The sequence below is a fragment of the Sarcophilus harrisii genome, chromosome 2 (genome assembly GCF_902635505.1).
Source record: "Sarcophilus harrisii chromosome 2, mSarHar1.11, whole genome shotgun sequence".
In the NCBI taxonomy this organism is placed as follows: domain Eukaryota; kingdom Metazoa; phylum Chordata; class Mammalia; order Dasyuromorphia; family Dasyuridae; genus Sarcophilus; species Sarcophilus harrisii.
In genome coordinates this window covers 136,933,369-136,952,230 of record NC_045427.1, presented here as the reverse complement: position 1 = coordinate 136,952,230, position 18,862 = coordinate 136,933,369, and the positions used below count along the sequence as shown (strand labels likewise).

The 18,862-nt window shown below is 34.6% G+C and overlaps 1 protein-coding gene across 2 annotated transcripts in view; it reads right to left on the bottom strand.

Annotated features, from left to right (window-relative positions):
* Positions 1 to 733: 733 nt before the first annotated feature.
* PINX1 (PIN2 (TERF1) interacting telomerase inhibitor 1) overlaps positions 734 to 18,862 on the bottom strand; it is a 98,070-nt gene continuing 79,941 nt past the window's right edge. For both annotated transcript variants that reach the window (XM_031950905.1, XM_031950906.1), the window contains exon 7: positions 734 to 2,256. In XM_031950905.1, coding sequence (XP_031806765.1) covers positions 1,723 to 2,256 — 534 coding nt within the window. In that variant the 3' untranslated portion in view covers positions 734 to 1,722. The remainder of the gene's footprint in view (positions 2,257 to 18,862) is intronic.

Sequence of the window (18,862 nt, the reverse complement as noted above, 5' to 3'; positions counted from 1 at the left end):
TTTGGGTAAATCACTTAATTTTCCTGATCCTCAGTTTCTACAACCATTAAGAAGCAGACAGACAGACAGACAGACACAAAGACACACAGTCACACAAGCACACACACACAGAGTGAGCGTGAGTTGGATAAGATGGCTTGAGGGCCTTCTAACTCTAATTCTATGATCCTATGTTTTATGTATTTTGAAAGATTTTCCTCAATACTAAATATGTATTTCCTCAATATTAAAATTCCTGGAGCAATGTTTCCTGTAATGTACCCCATGAGTTAAAATAAAAGGCCAAAAGGTTACCAAGTTGTGAGTTAATAGCTCCTATTAGCCAGCAGAAATCTATAAATCAAATGGAGAGAGCAATAATCTGCCTGCACCACCTTGTGTCACACACCTTCAATCTCACTGCCATGGATACTACAAGTTGGGCCATGGCAAATGAAAACGATAGAAGAGGAATAAAGGGGGAAGGGGAGGGAAAAGAGATAGGAAGGAAAAAAGGAGGAGGGAGATACAAAAGTTAAGAATAAATAAAATATAGGAGAGGACCTCAGCACTCGGACTAGATTTCTTAATATTATACATACATTTAATATTGTTTTGCATACTAGAAGTGTATAAAGGTGATTTCTTGGTCATCCGTGTAAACCAATAGTGCGGAAAGATTAACCAACATAAAGCAAAACATACACACAGGGTGTGACAGCCTATAAAATATAATGTAGCAATACCATTAGGATTGAGTAAGACTCAAATGGAGAAAAAATTTTAATGTTTAATTTGATAACTTCTACATAGCAGTGACCTGAGATGTAAAACAAAGAATAAGTTCAATTTCAATATGAAGTTAATAATTTGAAAATGTTTAGTTTTCAGTTTTTATTTTATTTTGGTAGATTTTGCAAATCTGATCCTTATAATTAGGGCAGGGATTGTCTAGTAATATTATTCCAAAGTTATGGCTTATTTGGCATCAGGTACAACCAAATATGCAAATAGCTCAAAGACTATTTGAAGAAAAGACAAAATTCAATGTAGACACAAACAACACTTATCAGAACACAACTACCATATTAATAATTCAAATCCATCTAGAATCTTTGGAATGCTTCTTAGCCACTGCTCAGTGGAAGAGAAGCAACAGAAATACCCATAGAGAATGCTAATCTGAGGCAAAAACAAATTTAAAAAAAAAATCACATAATTCCTAGTTGGCACAAATATATTGGTTGGCTAGAGAACAATAGGGAACTATTTGGTTATATTCTTCAGCATCGACTCATAATCCTTTAATTAGGGCAAATCTTTCAAAAGGAAGCATAATTTATTATTGCCAAAGGAAATAGTGGAAAATTCAAATATCTGTGTGTGTATATGCAAAGGCATCTATACCTCACATATGTTTCTTTCTCCTCTACTCTCCTCCCCACCTCCCAGATATATAAACAATGTAGGATCCAGGGTCTTAAAAATAATCTTGTTTCACAGACATGATCTGGATTGTTTTTCAAGTTCTTCTGGGAATTTTTTTTTTAAGTTGGGAAAAATGTGATGAGAGGGCGAGACCCAGCAATCATGGGCATGTTAAAAGATGTGAACAAATCATCTTGGTAAACTCTTCACTGACTTCAGGCCAAAGCTTCTTTCTTTTCTCTTCTTTTTCATAAGGCTGCACCAAAAGTATTATGACATTCAAATGACATGAAAATCCAAGTAAGGAAAAGTTCTTTATTCAAGACCTTTCTTTTTCTTCTTCTTCTTCTTGCTCCCCGCTCCCTTTTCTGATGTTTGCTCTTGGTCAGATTCTATGACCATTTTCTCTTGCTTTTTCTTTTTTTTCTTTTTTGGTTCTGTGGCAGTAGTTCCTATAGTGGGTTCTTGCTCATCACAAAGTGGTCCCTCCTTAGGGGAAGCCTCGAGACTCTGATCGTAAACAGGATCTCCAACCTGGTTCTCGGCAAGGGTCTTTTTCTTTGACCTATGGTAAGCATGCCATCCCTCCTCTTCCTCCAGATTCTCCTTTTTGGGATGCTTGGCCTTCAGTTTGTTCCAGTCCTCAGCTTCTTTCCTTTTCTTTTTTTCTTTTTTCTGTTTAGTCCTTTTCTCTTCAAAAGACTGGGTTTCAGCAGAAGCTGTCTGTATGGCTACTGATTTGTTCTTTAGCTCCGACATTCGTTTGGCAAAATATTCCTGTACAGTGAGGTTACTGGTCACAGTGGGAGTGGCTTTTTCCTCATTTGTAGTACTTGAACTGTCACTTTCCTAGAAAACGAGGGAAAATGGATTTTTAAAAAATGGTTTTAAAAATTAAAGAAAATCAAGAAACATTTTTTGATAACATTTCCAAATAATGCAATTTCTCCCAATTTAATCAAAAGACTGCCTAGTCACCTACACTTTGGCTGTGAGAAAAATCAAGATAAGCCTCTTTTTTCTTGGCATTTCTTTCTGTGAGACTTTTGCAGTGCAGGAAAAAAATTCTCTTTTCAGTGAACATTAAAATGGGGACATAAACAATGTCCAACTAAAAATAGCTTGTGCTTCAAAAAAATTGATTGACTTAGAGATCACTTATTTGGGACTCAAGAACCCATAACCACTCCAGGTAATATACTCACAAGGTTTAGGAGGATTAAAAAAAAAAAAAAAACACAATTAAATTATATAGGGATATTGACCATTTGGTGATAATGTAATAAAAATGCCAAAGAAGGGAGAAAGAATTTGTAATACATGAAATCAACAATAAAATGGAAGTCTAGGAATAGTGTTTTATTTATAAAGGACTTAAAAAAAGATAACAAAATAATAAATAATGCTAAGCTTTTCCCTTAGATCAGTGATTTTCAAAGCTGGTTCAAGAAATCTTGGGGTTCTTTAGGACTCTTTTAGGGGGTCAGCAAGGACAAAACTATTTTCATAATAATACAAAGATGCTTAAATTTCTAATACAGCAAAAACCAATACATAAGATCCATATAAACAAAATGCAACCTTGACATCTTTTAAAAAGTATAAAGGGGTTTTGACAGCAAAAAGTTAGATAATCAATAATTTAGAAAATTGCTCAATTCATCTCTCTCCTCTCCCCCCATTTATTTTCACAGTAAAAAGTAGTTTGATTTTTTCAGAAAGCCAGGTCTGGAGGGAAAAAAATCTAAAAAAATGCAAACTATTTCATTAGGGGAAAAAAAAAAGATCAAGGAGAATTTAAGAATTATCAAGTAACTTAAAAGCTATGAAAGAAAAAGTACAATTAATCCTCTTATTTCAAGAAATTATAAAGGAAAACTGCCCCAATATATTAGAACTAGAGGGAAAATAGAAATTTAAAGAATCCACAGATCACCACCTGAAATAGACCCCAAAATGAACACTCCCGGGAATATGACAACCAAATTTCAAGGCTCTCAGGTTAAAGAGAAAATACTTCAAACAGCCAGAAAGAAACCATTCAAATATCATGAAGCCAGTCAAGATAACACAAGACATAGTAGCTATTATGTTAAAGGAGTGAAGGGTTTAGAATATGATTATTCCAGAAGGTAAAAGAGCTGTAATTATAACCAAGAATAACCTACCCAGCAAAACTGAATATAATCCTTCAAGGGAAAAAAACTAACATTTAATTAATGAGAATAATTAATTAATAAAGAGGACTTTCAAGCATTCCTGAAGAAAAGACCAGAGTTCAATAGAAAACCTGATTTTCAAATATAAGACTCAAGAAAAGCATAAAAAGCTAAACATGAAAAACAAAGCATAAAGGGACTTAATAAAGTTAAACTGTTTAATTTTCTTTATGAGAAAATGATACATATAACTTCTAAAAACTTAATCATTATTATGGCAATTTGAAAGACAACAGAGAAAGAGGGCATGGAAGTGAGTCAACTACATTAGAATGATGTTTTTAAAAATGGGTAGTCCAAGAAATAGGGATGTCCTGGCAGAAGGGAAAGGAAGAAGTGTACAAGGAAAAGTTATTACAGTGAAGGGGGAAAAGTGGGGGTGAAGCAATGTTTGAACTTCAATCTCAGTAAAAATGTGTTCAAACAGGGAAAATATAAGTATACATATTCATTTCGAATTAGAAATTTATCTTATTCAACAGGAAAATAGGAAAGGAAAGGAAAAAGAAAAGGAGAGAGGAGAAGGGTAATAAAAGACAGGGTAGATAACAGAAGACAGGGGCTAGAAACAAAACAAACTTTTGAAGAGGGCAGGATATGATCTCATTCTTTATGCCTAGATCATGAACCCATTTTGACCTTATCTTGGTGTACGGTGTTAAGTGTGGGTCAATGCCTAGTTTCTGCCATACTAATTTCCAATTTTCCCAGCAATTTTTGTCAAATAATGCATTCTTATCCCAAAAACTGGGGTCTTTGGGTTTGTCAAACACTAGATAATTAAGGTTGTTGGCTATTTTGTCCTTTGAACCTAACCTATTCCATTGATCAACTAGTCTATTTCTTAGCCAATACCAGATAGTTTTAGTAACTGCTGCCTTATAATATAATTTTAGATCTGGTACAGCTAGGCCACCTTCATTTGATTTTTTTTTCATTAATTCCCTTGAAATTTTTGATCTTTTGTTTTTCCATATGAACTTTGTTGTTATTTTTTCTAGGTCATCAAAATAGTTTTTGGGAAGTCTGATTGGTATAGCGCTAAATAAATAGATTAGTTTAGGTAGTATTGTCATCTTTATTATATTTGCTCGCCCAATCCAAGAGCATTCAATATTTTTCCAGTTAGTTAGATCAGACTTAATTTGTGTGGAAAGTGTTTTGTAGTTTTTCTCATAAAGTTTCTGATTTTCCCTTGGCAGATAGATTCCTAAAATATTTTATACTATCAGTAGTTACTTTAAATGGGATTTCTCTTTGTAACTCTGACTGTTGGATTTTGTTAGTGATATATCAGAATGCTGATGACTTATGTGGGTTTATTTTATAACCAGCAACTTTGCTAAAATTGTGGATTATTTCTAATAACTTTTTAGTAGAATCTCTGGGGTTCTCTAAGTATAGCATCATATCGTCAGCAAAGAGTGATAATTTGGTTTCCTCATTGCCTATTCTTATTCCTTTAATATCTTTCTCAGCTCTTATTGCCAAAGCTAGCGTTTCTAATACAATATTAAATAGTAACGGTGATATTGGGCAACCTTGTTTCACTCCTGATCTTATTGGGAATGGTTGCAGTTTGTCCCCATTACATATGATGCTTACTGCTGGTTTTAAATAGATGCTGCTGATTATTTTAAGGAAAAGTCCATTTATTCCTATACTCTCAAGTGTTTTTAATAGGAATGGATGTTGGATTTTATCAAATGCTTTTTCTGCATCTATTGAGATGATCATATGGTTTTTGTTAGTTTGGTTATTAATATGGTCAATTATGCTGATAGTTTTCCTAATATTGAACCAGCTGAGGAGGGCAGGATAAAAAGAGAAGAAGAAACAGAAGAAAATAAGATGGAAGGAAATATACAACTAATAATCACAACTGTGAATGTGAATGGAATGAAATCACTCATAAAAAAATCAGATAACAGAATAGATTAGAAACCAGAATGCAACAATATGTTGTTTACTTACACACTGAATTAAAATAAGGGGTGGGTTAGGGCAGAATCCATTATGTTTTAGCTGATGTAAAAAAACAAAAACAAAAAACCCCAAAGATAGCAATTATGATCTCAAGACAAAGCAAAAGTAAAAATAGATCTCATAAAAAGAGGGAAACTATATCTTGCTAAGTCACCACAGATAATGTAATAATATTAATACCAAACACAAATAGACCAATGGCATAGCATCCAAATTCTTGAAGGAAAAGTTGAATGAATTTTGAATGGAAAAAATAGAATAGTAAAAATATACTAATTAGGGACCTCAACTTTTTCCTCTCAAAGCTAAAAATTTTATCATTAAATAATTAAGAAGTTAAGAAAATGAAAAGAATTTTAGAAAAGTTAAATATGATAGACCTCTGGAGAAAACTGAATAGAAATAGAAAAGGACATATCTTTTCTCAGCTTTACATAGCACCTTTACAAAAATTGACCATATAAAGGATAAAAACATTACAACAAAATGCAGAACTCTTTCAGACTATATTGCAAAAAATTCAATTGAATAAGAAGTCAATAAAATAAATATTCAATAGAGTCATAGAAGCATATATTAAAAGTTAATTGAAAAGTTAAAAAAAAACTAATCCTAAAAAAATGAGTGGATCAAAGAACAAATCACAGAAACAATAATTTCATGGAAGAGAATAAGTGAAGACAATATTCCAAAATCTGTGGGATGTAGCCAAAGCAGTACTTAAAGGAAAACTTATATCTCTAAACATATATAACAATAAAAGAGAGAATGAGCTGGTCTAAGAAATGACCATGCAATTAAAACAAACTAGTAAAAGAACAATTTTTAAATTCCTAATTAAAACATCAATATAGAAATCCTAAATCCAAAAAGAGATTAGTAAAGCTTAAAAATTTAAAAAACAAACACTTTGTGAAACAAATAAAATTAGAAAATGATTTTATGGAAAAAACTAACAGATAAATCATTGGTAATTAGGATTTTTAAAAAGAAGAAAACCCAATTACTAGTATCAAAAATAAAAGGTGAGTGCACCACCAATGAAAATGTAATTAAAGCAACTGTTAGGACTTCTTTTGCCCAATTACATGCCAGTAAAATTGACAATCTAAGTGAAATGGATAAATATTTACAAAAGTACAGATTACCTAGCCCTAGATCAATAGAAGAAATAGAATACTCAAATAACCCTATATTAGAAAATGAAATTAAACAAACCATAACCAAGCTCTTCAAGAAAAAAATCCCCAGGATCAACTGAATTCATAAATAAATTCTACCAAACATTTAAGGAACAATTAATCCAAATATTATATAAACTATTTGAGGAAAAAATGGGGTAAAGAAGTCCTACCAAACTCCTTTTATGATGCAAATATGGTTGGCTGAGCCAACATAAAAATGACAATTCTACCTAAATTAATTTAATTATTCACTGTCATGTCAATTATATTTCCAAAGAATTATTTTATAGAGCTAGAAAAAAAAAAATCACAAAATCCATCTGGAAAAAACAAAAGGTCAAAAATATTAAGGGATTTAAGGAAAAAATGGGAAAATAGCTTAGTGGTACTAGACTTTAAACTATATTATAAAATGTAATCATCAAAACAAATCTGGTAAAGGGTATGAAAGAGGGTGGTGGATCAGTGGAATAGATTAGGTACATAATAGTAAGGGTAAGTAATGTAGTATTTGATAAACCCAAAGGTCCAAGTTTTGGAGGTAAGAATTCCACCAGTTGATAAAAATTACTAAGAAAACTGGAAAACAGTTTGGTAGAAACTAGACATAAACCAATATCTCACACCATATACCAAAATAAAAATGATTAAATGATTTAGAAATAAAGGATGATATCATGAATAAATTGGGGAGCATGGAAAAATGCCATATGTTAGATCTAGGGGTAAGGGGAAAGTTTGGCAAACAAGAGATAAGAGAAAATTACAGGAAGTAAAATGAACAATTTTGATTACATGAAATTAAAAAGCTTTTATACAAGAAAACTAATGTAAGTAAAATTAAAAGGAAAAAAGGAAATAGGAAAAAATTTTACAGCATTTTTTTTGAGTAAAGGCTTCATTTCTCAAATGTTTAGGGAACTAAAGCCAAATATATAAAAACAAAAGCTTTCCCCAGTTGATAAATGACCAAAGATATAAAAAGGCAGCTTTTAGAAGAAGAAATCAAATACCTCTTTTTTAAAAATAGTGAATTGGCAAAATAGAAAGAACCTCACCATTGAAACACATTATGGGAACAGGGAAGACCAAGGTTCATTTTCTGAGGAGGACACTTTAGTAAAAAACAAACAAACAAAAAACTTCTGAGTAACATGAAATGGTTCCCTGCCCAAAGAGAATTTACAGAAGAATTCAAAAAAGATTTAAAAAATCAAATGAAACCCCCAGATCAAAGAGAAAATTTTGCAAGAAACAAGAAAAAAAAATTTAAATAAATATCTGGGAGCTACAATTAGAATTGTATAAGACTTAGCTGTACCTACAATAAAAGATCACAGACCTTGGAATCATATTTATAGAAAAGCAAAAGAACTAGGTCTGTGGCCAAAAATATCATATTCAGCAAAATTATTAATAATTTTGAATGAGAAAAAAATGGACATTCAATGAACTTGCAGATTTTTAGGACTTTCTCTCAACCAAACCCAAACTCTAAATCACTACTGATATGAGAAATGTAAATGAACACAACTTATACCTATTAGATTGGTTAACATGACAGAAAAGAAAAATGATAAATGCTAGAGGCAATGTGGAAAAATTGTGTTCTTAAACTGCTGGTGGAGTTGTGAACTGCTTCAACCATTCTAGAGAATAATTTGGAACTTTGTTCAAAGCACTGTGAAACTATGACCTATTTACTCAGCAACACCACTACTGAGTCTATATCCCAAAGAGATCAAAGAAAAGGGAAAAGAGCATATATGTACAAAAATATTCATAGCAGTCTTTTTTTTTTTTTTGTGGTGGTGTTAATGAACTGGAAATTGGGAGGATGCCCATCAACTGTGAAATGGCTGGATAAACTGTGGTATATGATTGTGAAAGAATACTATTATGCTGTAGGAAATGATGAGCAGGATGCTGTCAAAAAAAACCTGGGGAGACTTATATGAAATTGAACCAGGAAAACATTGTACATAATAATAGCAATATTTAAAGAATGATCAACTGTGAAAAACTTCTCTAATCAAATAATTTCCAAATAGACCATGATAAAAATAATATCTACTTACAGAGAGATGAACTCTGAACTTAAGCTTTTTTTTTTAACTTTCTCTATTTTTTTGGACTTTTTTCTTTTACAACATGGATAATATGAAAATGTCTTGTTATGATATCACATGAATAACATAAAATTGACTGTCTTCTCAAGGGGAGGGGTAAGAGGAGAGGAGAGAATTTGGAATTCAAAATGTTAAAAAAAAAAAAGATAAATTTTTTTAAACAAGTATTTGGAAATATTTAATGAAATAAAATTATTTTATTTTATTTTATTAATTAAAAATGAATGACTTGGGAGCCAAGATGGCGGAGAAGGCACACTCGACTTTCTAAGCTCCTCTCATGCCCAAGACCAACATTAAATTCAGTCTCAAAAATAGCACTTGACTGGTAAAACCCATGAAGATTAGAAGCACCACAACAGACCAGCCGAAGATAAGATCACCAGGAAAGGTTTGTCCTGAGGGGCCAAGAACAGACTAGCCCAGGCAGGGAGAGACTAGCATCCTGAGCAGACCAGGGGAGGGGGTGATCTCTGTGGCTGGAAAAGTTATAGAGACGACTCTGCTATAGGCCAACTGCTCTGCCTTGATTACAAAGCAGTAAACTGGCAGAGAAATTAAAACCTAAACAGAGAGTACTCTAAAAAAGGCCAGAACCTAACAAGATCTGGCTGTAACCACCCAAACCCGGAAGTGACTCAGGCAGACCATAGCATAGCCCTGCAGCCACATCCAGCAGTTTGGGGCTTTTGCAGGGGGGAAAGGGAGAGCAGTTACAAATCTGCACGGCAGGGGTGCACAGCCCAGGGCAGCCTCTAATCTGCACAGTGGGGGCTCAGCCTGGGGCAACAGAACTTTCACAGCTGATTGTGCTTCCCCCGGGGCAGAGACACTTCCGGGTCCCTGCAGGATTATTTACTGCTCAACCCCTAATACCCACAGTCCCAGGTGGGATTTGGTTTGGGGTGATAAAACTTTCACTGCTCAGAGTGTAGCCCCAGAGCAGTTGTTAATCTGCCCAGCAGGATTCTTTACAGGGCATTTTCCCAGCTCAGTCCTGCAGGTCTGAATTACTTCCAGGTGGGGAACTCTTTCCCAGAGCACTCCAGTACCTCACTGCTCTTTGTAGCCCACTGGCAGGAGAGCTACCCGTCCATACACCTTTCACTTCTCTGCAAAGGAAGCTGGTAACCTCCTGGCCCCGAAGGCAGACCCTACAGGCTTTAACAAAATGAGTAAAAAAAAAAAAAAAAAAAAAAAAAAAAAAAAATCAAAAGGATGATCTATAGCTTCTCTACAGTAAGAGAACAGCTTTTCAACCCCTAGCAGACTAATAGCAGACAGTCTCCAGACAATTGTTGGTCCCCAATACAAAAGGCTCTCTAGAAGAGACCATTAAAAACCTTAAAAGAGAACTAGAAGAAAAATGGGGAAAGGAAAGAGAAGCTATGCAAGAGAGCAATAACTTCCTGAAATGTGAATTGGAAAAGGTAAAAAACTCCCAAGAAGTGCAGGGAAACAGAATTTATGAATTAGAAAAGGTTAAGAATTCCCAAGAAAGTAGGATTTATGAATTGGAAAAAGAAAATAACTCACTAAAAACAATTAGCGAAATGGAAAAAAAATTACATAGAGCAAAACAACTCATTTAAAAACTCAATTGGACTTATAGAAAAAGAAGTTAAAAAAGCTAATGAAGAAAATAACTCACTAAAAATCAGAACTGAACAAACAGAAATGACTGATTCATGGAGACATCAAGAATCAGTCAAGCAAAACCAAAAAAAATGAGAGATTACAAAAAATGTCAAATTACAAAAATGTCAGACTATCTTGCTAAAGGGTACTTGGAAAAACAACAGACCTGGAAAATAGATCTAGGAGAGATAACCTGAGGATCATTAGACTACTGGAAAATTATGATGAAAAAAAGAGTTTAGATACTATTTTACAGGAAATCATCAAAGAGAACTGCCCAAAAGTAGTAGAACCAGAAGGTAAAAAAGGCACTGAAAGAATTCATTGAGATCAATTCTGATGGACCTGGCCATCTTTAGCAATGAGATGAACCAAATTAGTTCTAACGAAGCAGTAATGAACTGAAACAGTTACACCCAGAGAAAGAACTCTGGGAGATGATTAAGAACCATTACATTGAATTCCCAATCCCTATATTTTTGCCCACCTGCATTTTTTTTATTTCCTTCACAGGCTAATTGTACAATATTTCAGCGTCCAATCCTTTTTGTACAGCAAAATAACGGTTTGGACACATATACTTATTTTGTATTTAATTTATACTTTAATACATTTAACATGTATTGGTCATCCTGCCATCTTAGGGGAGGGGATGGGGGAAAGGAGGGGAAAAATTGGAACAAAAGGTTTAGCAATTGTCAATGCTGTAAAACTACCCATGCATATAACTTGTAAATAAAAAGCTATGATAAAAAAATAAAATAAAATAAAAATGAATGACTTCCCAAAGAAACTTGCATTTGGTTAATTGACATTTTGCTTGGTATCCAACTAACTTAAGCAGGAATCAACACATACAAATTACACTAGGGTGTTACTGAAAACACCAACATGCAACAAAATAAAAATCAGTGGAATTTAAAATAATGTCATACTCAAAAAGTCAATACCATGTACATAACAATCATATAATCAGAATACATGCATTTTTACTTTTTTAAGGCTATCATTAACTATAGACCAATTTCTCTTGCTACATCAAGGAAGAGTATATAGGATAAACTAACTGAACTCATAAGAGAAAGTTTTCAGTTTGTTTTTCTAACCAGCTTCAAGTTTTTATTTCAAAGCCACCAAAAAATATTAAATCAGTAATAGTTATCCTGGGGAACTTAAACTGGCCATTTTTCTTTTTCAAAGGATGAAAGAATTCTAGAACTTTATCAGAATGACATATCTGTTCTTTTGGTACAACTCAATAAAATGCTAGCCAAAAATGTAGCAAGATGGACAAAAATCCCCCTCTCCCCCCTTTTAATCTCTTATTTAAGACCCATACAAAACTTATGATGGCCCACTTAAGTAAAGTAGGTCTTGTTAAGAAATATTTGCTGTAGGACCAAGAGATCATTATATACTTCAACAACAATACTATATGATGACCAGTTCTGATGGACCTGGCCATCCTCAGCAACGAGATCAACCAAATCATTTCCAATGGAGCAGTAATGAACTGAACCAACTATGCCCAGAGAAAGAACTTTGGGAGATAACTAAAAACCATTACATTGAATTCCCAATCCCTATATTTATGCCCACCTGCATTTTTGATTTCCTTCACAAGCTAATAGTACAATATTTCAGAGTCTGATTGTTTTTATACAGCAAAATAATGTTTTGGTCATGTATACTTATTGTGTATCTAATTTATATTTTAATGTATTTAACATCTACTGGTCATCCTGCCATCTAGGGGAGGGGGTGGGGGGTAAGAGGTGAAAAATTGGAACAAGAGGTTTGGCAATTGTTAACGCTGTAAAGTTATCCATGCATATAACCTGTAAATAAAAGTCTATTAAATTAAAAAAAAAAAAAAAAAGAGATAACCAAATTTTAAAAGCTTAAAAAAAAAAATTTGCTGTTTTAAGTGGGACAACCCTGGCAAGAATGGTACCAAGCACCCTAATATTACTTATAATGTTAGTTCTAACAGCTTAATCACTAGAACCAAATGTAGGTATTAAGGAAAGTCTTTTTTTAATCAGGAAAAACAATATTATTTTTGATTCACTTGATGAATTTGGAAGACTTCCATAACTACATACAACTCTGCCAGTGACCAAATCCTAGAGTGATAAGGATAGTAATAATCATGGGCCATTACACAACAAACTTAGCAGGGCATGGAGACAGGCAGGGAAATACTGGCACCTAGATCCTATTCATCTTGGGAAAAATTTGTACAAACAAATAAATCACTGGAGTAGGCTATTTAACATCAACTCTGGCTACTTTTGTGCCTATTTAAATGTCTATCGAAACAAGGAAGACTCTAAGAGCATAATGGATGCCCAAGCTGTATTTTGTGTTTATGTTATGTCCAGTTTTATTCTAGAAGCTGGAATGATATCAGGTTTTCTGCTGTGATTTCTTTCCTTGTATTATAGAGCCATGTAAAACATTCAAATGAGTGATGAAAATCTGGTGTCTGGGACCTATGTGAAAGACCCAAGGGTTTCCATGTAGTAACTGTGACATATCTAGCCTCTCTGAGTCTTAGTTTCTATCTCAGGGTGTGTGTGTGTGTGTGTGTGTAAATTATCAAAGATGTCTTGATGGACAAAGCTAATTACATTCTTTTCTCTAGGTTTTCACAATATTTCTGCTAGTTGCTGTTCTATCAGACCACTCCTTAGTCTCTTTTGAAGAGTCTTGATTCATGACACATCCAGTATGCACTTAAATAAATGTTGATTGATTAGAAGAGAGAGTCACAATTATGGAGTAGAAAAAAGTAACAGCTGACTTCCTCTCCATAAAATTCCTTTAAACAGATTGAGAAAATGCACTAGACTAAATCCTGATGGTAAAATCCAGAAAAAGTCAAGAGTGAGTCCTTGTTCCTGCCCAGTTCAGCCGAGGGAGACAGAGTGACACTGAGGCTAGGGTAGGAACAGAAGTACACCACAGAGCATTACAGTGCTCAGGGAGAGGGTGTGCTCCATTGAAGAAGAGGTCCCGGACCCATTCTGGGTCACTAACAAGCTCCATGACAGACACAGGTTCCAAATGGTCTCTTTGGGCTCACTCCCCAGTTTTCTTTCACAAATCCAGGATGGTCTGAGAAGAGGACACAGACTTGGGAGAAGTGTTTCCATTTTCCTAGGGAGACTGAGTTTTGTACCAAGAAAGGAGTTCAGAAACAAGCAGTAGCTGTGTGGCTAAGACACCAGGAGCAAAGCGAGGCTTCAGCTACAGCGTCCAGCCTAGCCTGCAGAGCAGTAACCAGGGAAGGGCTCCCAGACTAAAGGGGTAACCTACAATTCTGCCACTCAAAACCAACAATGCATTCCAGATGGTTGGTAGGGGTTCAATAACATCTACTGGTTGCTCAGAATGAAACCTAGGTCAGGAACTTGCAGAGCTTGGACCAACGGGACAGCAGATTGCCCTGGTCATATCCCCAGTCTGTCCCTGAGGTTTTCAAATGAAATAACCCTTAATAGGCTAAGAATACAGGCCAGGATAGACAGACCTTCCCTCCAGAAGTGCAGCACAGATTAGCCCTGACATCAACTCTGAAATCAGGAAGTAGGTTGGAAGAATAAGCAAACAAACAAAAAGAATCCCAACATAGATCTATGACACAAACTCAACTAGAATTCTTGGTAGAGATGATGGCAGAGCTTTAAAAAAAAAAAAAATTTTTTTAATGTACTCATATACGCACACAAAAAACCCTGAGGTATCTCATAGCAAAAACAACTGACCTGGAAAATAAATTGAGGAGAAAAAAAAAAAAAAAGAATTATTGGGCTATCTGAATATCATGAACCAAAAAATAATTATGAATAAACATTGATAAAGGAATAAGCAAACAACTACCCCGAAGGATTGTCATAAGGATTCAATGAGATAATATTTGTATTAAACACTTAGCACAATGTTTGGCACTATCAGGTTCTCAATAGATGTTTGCTGAAATGAACTGAAAATAAGAATAAACTCATTACATTCCAATATAGGGAAACGGTTCCTCTCTAAATCCTAGCAATTATCAGTATGATGGAGTTTAATTAGACAGAAGGTATAGAAGGGCCTTATGATTTTAAAAAGAATAATAAAAGAGAAGGGAAGACAAACTGGGGTGGGAGGGGAGGTTAGGGAAAATTAATCAGTATATGAGAATATTTTATCTATAGGAAGCAAGAAGAGTAGGAGGGAGAAAGGCTGACACTCAACTTTCGTCTCGTTTGAAGTGATTAAAAGAAGGAAGAACACAAACAGACCTAAATACACACAAACTGGATACAGAAATATATTTCACTCAAAAGAGGCAAAGTGAAGAGGAAGAATTGGAAGGAGGGCAGGTTAAAGGAAGGATTAATCCCAAGTAAAACAAAGTCTTTGCTGTTGTTCAGTAGTGTCTGACTCTTCATGACCCTATTCTTCTTGGGGTCATAAAAATTTTAAGCATTTCAAGCCCTTCTATTCTCTTTTCTCAAAGTATGTCCAAGTTCATGTTCATTGTTTCCATGACATTTATCTAGCTCATCTTCTGCCATGCTCTTTTTCTTTTGCCTTCAATTTTCCCCAACATCAGGGTCTTTTCCAATGAATTCTACCTTCTTATGATGTGGCCAAAGTACTGAGGCCTTAGCTTCTGTATGACCTTCCAATGATGAATTAATTTCTTTAGGTACTGACTGATTTAATCTCCATGATATTCAAAGGACTCTTAAAAGAGTTCTCCAGCACCACAATCTAAAAGCATTCTGTGGCAGTCAGCTTTCCTTACAGTCCAATTGTCACACTCACTGCTACTGGAAAAACTATAGCCTTGACTATATAGACCTTTTTCAGCAGATGATGTTTTTGCTGTCTAGTTAGGCCAAAGCTTTCCTTCTAAACAGCAAGTGTCTTAATTTCATGGCTGCAGCCATTCTCTGTACTGAGTTTTGAGCTCAAGAATATAAAATCTGTCACTACTTCCATTTCTTCTCCCTCTAATAGTCAGGAAGTGATAGGGATCTTGGTTTTTAAAAATTTTAAGCTTCAAGCCTGCTTTTTCTTTTTTTTTTTTTTAATCTTAAACACTTTCTTCTTTTATCCTCATCAAGAGGCTTCTTAATTCTTCACTTTCTGCCATAGAGGGGTACAATCTGAGATATTTCTCCTAGCAACTTTAATTCTAGCTTTTGATTGGTTCAGTCTGGCATTTTGCAGGAGATATTCTGCATATAAGTTAAATAAATAAGATGACAACACATAGTCTTATTGGATTCATTTTCTAATCTTAAATCAATAAACTGTTTCATGTTTGGTTTTAACTGTTACTTGTTGGCCCACATATAGGCTCCTCAGGACACAAGTAAGATGATCTGGTTACTCCCATCTCTTTGAGGACTTGCCACATATGATTCATATAGTCAAGGTTTTAGGGTAGTCAATGAAACAGAAGTAGATTTTTTTTTTTCCTCCTCGAACTCCCTTGTTTTCTAATCAATTTGGTCTCTAGCTTCTCTGCTTCTTAAAAAATCAGCTTTCCTTTCTTGGTTCATATTCTTGGTTTACATACTGAATCATAGTGATCCAGGAGGGGAAAACAGGGGATTCCGTAAATTGAGAACAGATGAACAAGTTTTAGTAGATAAATATGGTGGAATACTATTATGCTGTAAGAAATAATGAAGTGATGGTTTCAAAGAACTTAAGAAGACTTGTAAGAACCGGTGCAGAATGAAGTAAACAGATCTAGGAGAATAATAATAAAGTAAAGGCAAACAACTCTAAAAGAATTAGGAACTTTTTTTATCAGTGTAATTAACAACTATGAATCCAGAGGATTAATAATAAAACATACTACCCCTTGCCCTGAGAGATGAAAGACTTAACAATACAAAATGAGATCAATTTTTTTTTTTGTTACAATCAATGGAAATTTGTTTCATACATGTTTGTAAGAGGTTTTGTTTTTCTTTTCTTCTCAAATGGGGGGGGCAGGAAGAATGGTTGGGGGTAGGAAGGTGAGAAAGAATATTTTTGATGATTGCAATAAACAATAATTTTAAAATAATGCATACAAACTATCTTGTAACCCTTAAACCATAGATTAGTTTTTGAAATGTCCCATCTCTGATTTTGGTTCCAAGGTGAACATTTATGTTTAGAAAGTCCACTTCATTTCATTTAAAATACAGATTTCTTTCCCTTATTCAATTTCCCATTAAATATACATCTTCTCTGTATGTTTATTTGTGTAGTATTTGAGAGAGAGGAAGAGGAGAGAAGGAAAGAGGATAGACAAAGCAGAGAAGATAAAGATAGAGAGAGAGGGAGACAGAGGAGGAGGAGGAAGAAGAAAGAAACAAGAATGTCCCAGCCACTGAATTCATTTTCATTCAATTTCACTGAATTTAGTGAAAAATCACAAGTGATTTTGAAGGAGAATTTCTTTTCTTTTAATTATTTTTTTTATTATAGCTTTTATTGACAAAACATATGCATGGGTAATTTCTTAATATTGTCCCTTGCACTCATTTCTGTTCCAACTTTTCCTTTCCCTCCCTCCACTCCCTCCCCTAGATGGCAGGCAGTCTCATACATGTTACAGATCCATACAGTTCTCTTTTTGCACAAGAAAAATTGGATTCAGAAAAGTAAAAATAACCTGGTAAGAAAAACAAAAATGCAAGTAGTCCACATTCATTTCCCAGTGTTCTTTCTCTGGGTGTAGCTGATTCTGTCTATCATCGATCAATTGGAACTGAATTGGATCTTCTCTTTGTCAAAGATATCTACTTCCACCAGAATATATCCTCATATAGTATTGTTGTTGACGTGTATAATGATCTCCTGGTTCTGTTCATTTCACTTAGCATCAGTTCATGTAGGTCTCTTCCAAGCCTTTCTGAAATCATCTTGCTGGTCATTTCTTATAGAACAATAATATTCCATAACATTCATATACCACAATTTACTCAACCATTCTCCAATTGACGGGCATCCTCAATTTCTGGTTTCTGGCCACGACAAAAAGGATTGTCACAAACATTTTTGCATATACAGGTCCCTTTCCCTTCTTTAAGATTTCTTTGGGATATAAGCCCAGTAATAACACTGCTGGATCAAAGGGCATGCACAATTTGATAACTTTTTGAGTATAGTTCCAAATTGCTCTCCAGAATGGTTGGATTCGTTCACAACTCCACCAACAATGCATCACTGTGAAGGCAAATTTCTAAAGCAGAAGTTTCTGGGCAATCTGAGAGGAGGAGGAGGAGGAGGAAGAGAGAGAGAGAATATGGGAGGGAGAGGGGGGAAGAGAGAAGAGAAGAGAAAAACAATGCTTCAGTCAAAATGAGAGGAACACCATAAGTTGATTCTCTTAGGCCACTTTGATCCTTCTGACTGTCTTGGTTTAGGTATGGGCAAATCTCCCTATTCCCTTGGTTTAGTTATGATTAAAAAATCAAGCTCTTTTAAAAGAAACTTTACTCAATAAGTAAGGGAAATTAAAATATAAGGGCAGTGAATTGACAAACTTAAAAATTATGGAAAACATCCTATACTCTGACCACAGTTTGCTTGGCTAGCACTACTTATCTGGGAGTTAGGGGAAGCAGGAACTGTAGTCCCTTACTGTCTGGCTTCTGAAATCCCCCCTACTGAACTTCAAGCTGCTCTGCAAAAATCAAGGAATGAATTCATCATCTATCCCATTGAAACTGTGTTTTCTGGACTCCTTCATGCTCAAAAGTGGACCTGGCTAGTATTTGCTCTTCAGGTGGTACTTGGGATCTTTGGGTCATCCTTCTATCAGCTTCCTCAAAGTATCAGCAACAGTAGAATTTCTTCCTATTTCAAAGTCCATGTATTCTGTTACATATCTCTAAGTTCCAACATTTGATCTGAGAGATGGTTTCAATTTTAAGATCATCTGATGAGCAGAGACAACTAGAGGATATCAGGATCCCTGGATTTTACAGAGAAGTAGGGGGATAGAGTCAAATCTGAACTTTAGCATCAGAACGGCTAATGGGTTGAAGTAGGCAGATCAACCAGAAGGCTACTTAATGACTCCAGACATGAGCTGATAACTCTGAGATGGGAGCCACATGAATGGAGAGATTTCTAGAAAATATGAAGTTAGAACAAGAAGAGTTGACATCATATTGGATATATGAGGTGAAGGTGAAGAGTAGAGAATAATACCTGTAATATTCTTCTCTAAAATGTAATATTCTCTGTTGAGATTTCCTTGAAGTCTCTGGAAGCAGCCTTTGTTTCAGTTCAGTAA